The following is a 9,651-nucleotide window of genomic DNA, read 5'->3' as shown; positions in this document are numbered from 1 at the left end:
GCCATTTTAATTCAGAAGATCAACACGTTCGTTTTACTGAGGATTAGCTTCATCCTTGATAAACAACTAAGTTCCTATATGCTAAGATTTTTTAAGCAATAATAATGATACTAATGAGTTAACGGTCAATTTGAATACTCTGTTGACGAAGGCTTGCCAAAGTCTTGAAAAAAACATTCACAGTGCAGTTTCTTTAACTTTAGTGATAGTTCTTTTGTTTCTTGATTGGACATAAATTTAGAATGATAATAGAAAGTTAAGAAATGGAACAACTAGCATATTTCTTTCAAACTGAGTACGCTCCTAATTATAGATGTAAGTAAGTTTAATATTTATCACTTTACTTGTTGCTTACTAAATTATTTTTAGAAGTAAGTAGGGTTTTGCAAAAATAATAGAAGTTGTATTTTTACTTGAGGTATATAACTTTTATTTATAAAAATAAATTGAATAATATGAGACAATTATTTTGCTATCTAATACTAAAAAGGAAGACATAATAGTATTATACGTGCTCGATAACTAAATTAGAAATCAAAATTAGAATATATAATATATTCTGCTGAAAAAGTGAGAAAAATCATATAGTAACCCATTAAATGCACACACCTCCAAATATATGAAACACTAATAAAACTCCTTATTCAGTGCCCTTTTTTAAGGAATTTAAGGCAAAGATGGATGTTATATCTACATTTCTTGTTTTCAGAGATAACACAAACACATATCCCATAAATTATCAAAACTAATGTTGTACAATAAGCTGCAAGAACGTTTCTATGTGACTTCACGGTGATGAATAGAAAAAAATTACTGAAGTCTTTTGTAAGAGGTATTTAATTGTCTACTACGTTCGTTTTTTTCTTAGGAAGTTATAGATAAATGAATTTGTAGTACAGAAATATATCGGCTCAAAAATACACCTGTTTTCTTTTCTTATTCTAGAATGAAAAAAAACAAAAAATGGTGCCAAAAGAAGTAAAAAGATAATAGTTGAAATAGGAAAAAGAAAGAAATGAAAACACTAACCAAAGGTAGAACTTTATGATAATTTATATCGTTAAAACTATTGTACGATAAAATAATAATAAAAAAAAAACTGTACGAACAGAGATATGTGTTATTTGATAAATTTCATATCGCTCCTGAAGCTGGCTCCTAACTGTTGATAACCTGTATAGAAAACCTGAAACGTCATAAGATTAAGAGATGACGTATATAATGAATTGATATAGTTGAATTTGTTCAATCAAGCAGCTTGTCTAAATCAGAGAAAAAGATTTTTGTTTATCTTGTTTTCCATTCCTTAAGGAAGTATAGTTAATTACAAAATTAATCAAGAGTAACTGATGCATACAAAATAAATACTTAACACACGTCTAATGATGTCATTGTAATATGTAATCGGTACTGCACTGAAACTATGTTACTCTGAAGTAATCAAGAATTAAGGGAACTTAATAGAATGATTATTAATCTTTTTATTATTGCTGTTATTAACCGAGCCAATTTTACCGTGAGTATTCAATCGTAAAACTTCTAGAATAAACAATTCTGTATCCTGCATGTACTAAAAGGTAATATATTTGTTAAATAGTGCGGCTCTGATTCTTATACTTGCGATTAAGTGTATCGATTCTAAAATTCCTGCATTAATGTGTCAAGAAAGGAAATATAAATTAATTGTGAAATTAGTTTACAAGCATCCTTACTTTTTTTCTTTTCTGTTCTTTTTTTTTCTTTTCTTTTCTTTTTCCGTTTCTTTTATGTTCTTTTCTTGTCCTCTTTTCATTTCATCTTTTCGGGGAGGGTAACTTTATTTCGGTCGTTGTTTCAATAAAAATAGTTCTTTTAAACAAACAAACTATATTGAGAATTTTTGAGAAAAATTCCTTTATAGGCAAGCATAACTGAATAACATCAATCAAGAAAAGTATAAATAAAAAAGAAATTTTCAGATTTAATAAAGCACAACAAATAGACTTCACTTCTCTAAATTTGTGTGTCACATTCAGCCTTTTGTTATCTCCTCCTTCGACAAAAAACCAATTTCAGAGAACATCAGATGGCATTAATTTAGAATTATATCATACATTAGTGTGTCTCATAAAAAAGAAGTAGACTGAATATGTTCTAGAAGAATGACTATTTACAATATGTGCATAAGAAATAAACTATCGTAACCACTTTATGCAGATACTATGGTATTTTTATATTAACATAGTTTCTTTTATAAAAAGAAATGCATGCGTTTAGGAAACTGTTCAGAAATGGCTTTTAATGATTAATACAGACGATAAAATATTATATGTTCTATTTATAGAACATGAAGAAAAAATGACACAAATAGTTTAAAAAAAGGAAGGATTGTGCTAGATTTGAAATTTTTAATCTGCTGAAATCAAGGAAGATATCATAATTAGAATTCAATATAAATTTTTGTTGCACTAAGATACTCACGAATCTCATTGAAATGTCCTTAAAAAGTCAAGAAATGAAAAAATTATTGAAGAGTATTACTTTCTTTATGTATAGGAATCAAAATGGATTATAAAATGTTCGATATTTGAAGAAATTTAAGATCACTAGTATGGTATGAAGTTTTAGAAACATATCAATTGTTAATGTCATATTTTTGAATATGGAAAAACTGGTATAAGCTATTGATGCTAACAAAGAGTTTTATATACATAATGAAGTATCTTCTCATTAATTGTTTACTATTCATGATAGTATATGCAGAAAACTCCGCTAGTTTGTCCCTGACAGAAGGCATTCTTTACTCAAATGATGCCACTAATTTCCCTCTTGGATGCGCATCTTCGGTGCCAACAACTAGGAAGGGTTTATCGATGGAAATATACTCATATGATCATCGGAAAAAGGGGTCTTCACCATGCTGGGATGCTGCATATCTAGATCCGAATTATCCTCGAACGGGTTATAAAACTCATAGACTCATATCAAAAGTCGATGGTGTTACTGGCAATATAAGTTTTCAGTTTCATGCTGCCAAGAGTTGTAAATCAGAACTTGGATATTTACCTCCTGCATATAACTATACTAAACCATTGACGTTAACAAACTTTACAATGTTATTATATGGATATTTTAAACCAAAAATAACAGGCTATCATACATTTAGCATAAAAGCAGATGATTTATTATTCTTGAATTTTGGTGCCGGGAATGCATTTGATTGCTGTCAAAGGGAATCAAGTGCTGATAATTTTGGTAATTATCAGGCATATGCCATTTGGGGCTCAAAAAATGCAAAAAATGAGCTAACAGTGAGATTGGATGCCGGAATTTATTATACTATCAGAGTATTTTTCAATAATAGAGATTATTATGGTGCTTTAAGTTTTACATTGATGACAGAATTTAGTGAAGAAATTGTTACTGACTTTTCTGAGTACTTTTTTTCTCTTGATGATACCGATTTAGGGTGTCCTGCCCTTATCTATTATAACACATCATGCGCCTCGGTTGATGAATCTACAATTCTTGACGTTGACTATAAAACGGAAACCGAAGCCACAAATATAATTCCGATCACAAAAACAATTTATCATATAGGGATTCCATGCGGTGCGTCAACAACAACCAATAAATGTGGGTCTGGATTCTATGATCCTTTAGGAAATAAATGTGTAACGATAAGCACATTATCCACTTCATCAACTATAACGGCCTCAAATTCACAAAAATTACCTACAACTTATTCTTCGCACATTAGTGAGTCTCTGTCGTTACCTTCAACCACAACCACAAAAACGAAAGAAACAACATCTAAAAAAAATAGTTATACCAGTGAAAATGCATTCTTCTCCACAGAATCAAAAACGGAAACATCCTCAAAAATAAGGCCTAATTTAAGTAGCGAGGTCGACTACACCACCGTGGTCTCCAACTCCGACGGCAGCGTGCTCACAGACATCGTCTCTCACATCACCACCACGGACTCCGACGGCAAGCCTACCACCATCGTGACGACCTACCCATCCCCATCTGATGACGGCCACGACAGAACAGCCGTCGTCTCCAACTCCGACGGCAGCGTGCTCACAGACATCGTCTCCCACATCACCACCACGGACTCCGACGGCAAGCCTACCACCATCGTGACCACCGTCCCATTGACCAACCCAAGTAGCGAGGCCGACTACACCACCGTGGTCTCCAACTCCGACGGCAGCGTGCTCACAGACATCGTCTCCCACATCACCACCACGGACTCCGACGGCAAGCCTACCACCATCGTGACCACCGTCCCATTGACCACCGTCCCATTGACCAACCCAAGTAGCGAGGCCGACTACACCACCGTGGTCTCCAACTCCGACGGCAGCGTGCTCACAGACATCGTCTCCCACATCACCACCACGGACTCCGACGGCAAGCCTACCACCATCGTGACCACCGTCCCATTGACCACCGTCCCATTGACCAACCCAAGTAGCGAGGCCGACTACACCACCGTGGTCTCCAACTCCGACGGCAGCGTGCTCACAGACATCGTCTCCCACATCACCACCACGGACTCCGACGGCAAGCCTACCACCATCGTGACCACCGTCCCATTGACCACCGTCCCATTGACCAACCCAAGTAGCGAGGCCGACTACACCACCGTGGTCTCCAACTCCGACGGCAGCGTGCTCACAGACATCGTCTCCCACATCACCACCACGGACTCCGACGGCAAGCCTACCACCATCGTGACCACCGTCCCATTGACCACCGTCCCATTGACCAACCCAAGTAGCGAGGCCGACTACACCACCGTGGTCTCCAACTCCGACGGCAGCGTGCTCACAGACATCGTCTCCCACATCACCACCACGGACTCCGACGGCAAGCCTACCACCATCGTGACCACCGTCCCATTGACCACCGTCCCATTGACCAACCCAAGTAGCGAGGCCGACTACACCACCGTGGTCTCCAACTCCGACGGCAGCGTGCTCACAGACATCGTCTCCCACATCACCACCACGGACTCCGACGGCAAGCCTACCACCATCGTGACCACCGTCCCATTGACCACCGTCCCATTGACCAACCCAAGTAGCGAGGCCGACTACACCACCGTGGTCTCCAACTCCGACGGCAGCGTGCTCACAGACATCGTCTCCCACATCACCACCACGGACTCCGACGGCAAGCCTACCACCATCGTGACCACCGTCCCATTGACCACCGTCCCATTGACCAACCCAAGTAGCGAGGCCGACTACACCACCGTGGTCTCCAACTCCGACGGCAGCGTGCTCACAGACATCGTCTCCCACATCACCACCACGGACTCCGACGGCAAGCCTACCACCATCGTGACGACCTACCCATCCCCATCTGATGACGGCCACGACAGAACAACCGTCGTCTCCAACTCCGACGGCAGCGTGCTCACAGACATCGTCTCCCACATCACCACCACGGACTCCGACGGCAAGCCTACCACCATCGTGACCACCGTCCCATTGACCACCGTCCCATTGACCAACCCAAGTAGCGAGGCCGACTACACCACCGTGGTCTCCAACTCCGACGGCAGCGTGCTCACAGACATCGTCTCCCACATCACCACCACGGACTCCGACGGCAAGCCTACCACCATCGTGACCACCGTCCCATTGACCACCGTCCCATTGACCAACCCAAGTAGCGAGGCCGACTACACCACCGTGGTCTCCAACTCCGACGGCAGCGTGCTCACAGACATCGTCTCCCACATCACCACCACGGACTCCGACGGCAAGCCTACCACCATCGTGACCACCGTCCCATTGACCACCGTCCCATTGACCAACCCAAGTAGCGAGGCCGACTACACCACCGTGGTCTCCAACTCCGACGGCAGCGTGCTCACAGACATCGTCTCCCACATCACCACCACGGACTCCGACGGCAAGCCTACCACCATCGTGACCACCGTCCCATTGACCACCGTCCCATTGACCAACCCAAGTAGCGAGGCCGACTACACCACCGTGGTCTCCAACTCCGACGGCAGCGTGCTCACAGACATCGTCTCCCACATCACCACCACGGACTCCGACGGCAAGCCTACCACCATCGTGACCACCGTCCCATTGACCACCGTCCCATTGACCAACCCAAGTAGCGAGGCCGACTACACCACCGTGGTCTCCAACTCCGACGGCAGCGTGCTCACAGACATCGTCTCCCACATCACCACCACGGACTCCGACGGCAAGCCTACCACCATCGTCACCACCGTCCCATTGACCACCGTCCCATTGACCAACCCAAGTAGCGAGGCCGACTACACCACCGTGGTCTCCAACTCCGACGGCAGCGTGCTCACAGACATCGTCTCCCACATCACCACCACGGACTCCGACGGCAAGCCTACCACCATCGTGACGACCTACCCATCCCCATCCGATGACGGCCACGACAGAACAACCGTCGTCTCCAACTCCGACGGCAGCGTGCTCACAGACATCGTCTCCCACATCACCACCACGGACTCCGACGGCAAGCCTACCACCATCGTGACCACCGTCCCATTGACCACCGTCCCATTGACCAACCCAAGTAGCGAGGCCGACTACACCACCGTGGTCTCCAACTCCGACGGCAGCGTGCTCACAGACATCGTCTCCCACATCACCACCACGGACTCCGACGGCAAGCCTACCACCATCGTCACCACCGTCCCATTGACCACCGTCCCATTGACCAACCCAAGTAGCGAGGCCGACTACACCACCGTGGTCTCCAACTCCGACGGCAGCGTGCTCACAGACATCGTCTCCCACATCACCACCACGGACTCCGACGGCAAGCCTACCACCATCGTGACCACCGTCCCATTGACCACCGTCCCATTGACCAACCCAAGTAGCGAGGCCGACTACACCACCGTGGTCTCCAACTCCGACGGCAGCGTGCTCACAGACATCGTCTCCCACATCACCACCACGGACTCCGACGGCAATCCTACCACCATCGTGACCACCGTCCCATTGACCACCGTCCCATTGACCAACCCAAGTAGCGAGGCCGACTACACCACCGTGGTCTCCAACTCCGACGGCAGCGTGCTCACAGACATCGTCTCCCACATCACCACCACGGACTCCGACGGCAAGCCTACCACCATCGTGACCACCGTCCCATTGACCACCGTCCCATTGACCAACCCAAGTAGCGAGGCCGACTACACCACCGTGGTCTCCAACTCCGACGGCAGCGTGCTCACAGACATCGTCTCCCACATCACCACCACGGACTCCGACGGCAAGCCTACCACCATCGTCACCACTGTCCCATGCACCACTCCTGCTGACTACACCACTGTGTTGACAAACTCCGACGGCAGCGTGGTCACAGACATCGTCTCCCACATCACCACCACCGACTCCAACGGCAAGCCTACCACCATCGTCACCACTGTCCCATGCACCACTCCTGCTGACTACACCACTGTGTTGACAAACTCCGACGGCAGCGTGGTCACAGACATCGTCTCCCACATCACCACCACCGACTCCAACGGCAAGCCTACCACCATCGTCACCACTGTCCCAAGCCCAACCGGTTCTGTGGACACCACCGTGGTCACCAACTCCGACGGCAGCTCCGAGACTGACATCATCTCCCACATCACCACCACGGACTCCGACGGCAAGCCTACCACCATCGTGACGACCTACCCATCCCCATCCGATGACGGCCACGACAGAACAACCGTCGTCTCCAACTCCGACGGCAGCGTGCTCACAGACATCGTCTCCCACATCACCACCACGGACTCCGACGGCAAGCCTACCACCATCGTGACCACCGTCCCATTGACCACCGTCCCATTGACCAACCCAAGTAGCGAGGCCGACTACACCACCGTGGTCTCCAACTCCGACGGCAGCGTGCTCACAGACATCGTCTCCCACATCACCACCACGGACTCCGACGGCAAGCCTACCACCATCGTGACCACCGTCCCATTGACCAACCCAAGTAGCGAGGCCGACTACACCACCGTGGTCTCCAACTCCGACGGCAGCGTGCTCACAGACATCGTCTCCCACATCACCACCACGGACTCCGACGGCAAGCCTACCACCATCGTGACCACCGTCCCATTGACCACCGTCCCATTGACCAACCCAAGTAGCGAGGCCGACTACACCACGACGATCATTTCAGATGGACACACGATTACAGAGGTTGTATCTTATGTCACTACTACAGTCTCTGATGGGAAGACCATTACATACATCACCACGATGGCCTCCTTCGATCAGGTAGGCGACGGCGTGTACACGTCTGCTCCACCTTACTCACAGCCACCAGTTGTGACAACCACTGTGACGGAGGATGACGGCAGTAGCAAGATTGTTGTAATTTCGTACTTCCCATCTATTGGCGACGATGGAGTCACCAGGACAGGCACATCTACTATCTCCACTGTCTCTGTCGGAGGTGAAGCTGACTACACCACAACAGTCGACAGGGGTAATGGCAGTACCGAAACTGATGTCATTTCGCATATCACCACTACCGACTCCAATGGTAATCCTACAACAGTAACCACCACGATCACCAATGCACCTGCACCTTCGATTTCTAAAGCAAATGTGGGGACTGATTACACCACCACTGTGGTTTCGGACGGTTACACGTTCACCGAGGTTGTATCCCATAGCACAGGTGCTGATGAGCACGGTCACACAATTGTTTCTACAGTAACGCAAACCGTGGGTGGCCAGAGTCATGGCAGCACTGTCTCAAGTGCAACACCAGTCTCAACAGTATCCGGTGCAGGATCTAATCCATCTGGAGCAGCAGGTGTAGGTGGTATTGTCAACTCTCAGAAACCTCAGTCACAAAATGTGGCTGGCCAAGGGTCTGGCAACGAAAAACCAACACAAGCTGCTGGCACAGCCGGTGGTAGTGGCTCTGGTTCTGGCTCTGGGTCAGTGCACCAATCGGCAGGCAATAATGTACCATCTGGATCTTTATCTGTTCAGACTGCAAAGAATACAGCATCTGCAGTCAGTGGTATTCATGGTAGCCAAACACCACAGTCTCAGCCTTCACAAGCTCAACAACAAGGACAAGGACAAGGACAAGGACAAGGACAAGGACAAGCACCATCATCACGTCAACAGGCAGCCACGACTGTTCTATTATCATCTGGTTCCTCTGTTGACAACTTCGGCAGTGGATTCAGCAGCACACAGACAGCATCTGTCCTACAGGGTAAGGGTGCTTCAATTAGAGTCACTTCAATTGGTATGGTATTCTCCATTATTGCAGTAATAGTTGTTGGTATGATCTAAAGTGTACTAGTTCTGTGACTGATCAACATGTACAATATTACAAACGTTCGTCCAGCCATGATTTTTAGATAGGCTGTTACTTTCAAATATAAATATTGATAAAATGGATTGATTCTAGTCCAACAAAACAAAAAAAAACTGAAAAAACACTAAAGTAAAAAAAAAACTGAAGCTTCCCAATATATATTTATTGTTCGTAATTTGGGGCTATTATTTTTGTTTCACGTACTGTTTTCTATATCTCATATTAATAATGTGAGCAGTATTATTCTCAAGAGTTTTTGTATATATTGTCTATTAGTTAACACTATAATTACTTTTCTCTTCTAAAAGTTTT

The 9,651-nt window shown here is 45.8% G+C and overlaps 1 protein-coding gene across 1 annotated transcript; it reads left to right on the top strand.

Moving 5' to 3' along the window:
• Window positions 1-2,666: 2,666 nt before the first annotated feature.
• Window positions 2,667-9,314, top strand: EPA16 (the record flags this gene model as incomplete). The annotated part of the gene is made up of 1 exon (XM_065626611.1): window positions 2,667-9,314. One exon carries the CDS (start codon window positions 2,667-2,669, stop codon window positions 9,312-9,314), a length of 6,648 nt encoding a protein of 2,215 aa, XP_065482683.1.
• Window positions 9,315-9,651: the final 337 nt, after the last annotated feature.

Source organism: Nakaseomyces glabratus, chromosome F (assembly GCF_010111755.1).
Source record: "Nakaseomyces glabratus chromosome F, complete sequence".
Lineage (NCBI taxonomy): Eukaryota > Fungi > Ascomycota > Saccharomycetes > Saccharomycetales > Saccharomycetaceae > Nakaseomyces > Nakaseomyces glabratus.
Note: the sequence above shows the minus strand (reverse complement) of the source record. Positions and strands in the feature narration are given on the sequence as shown.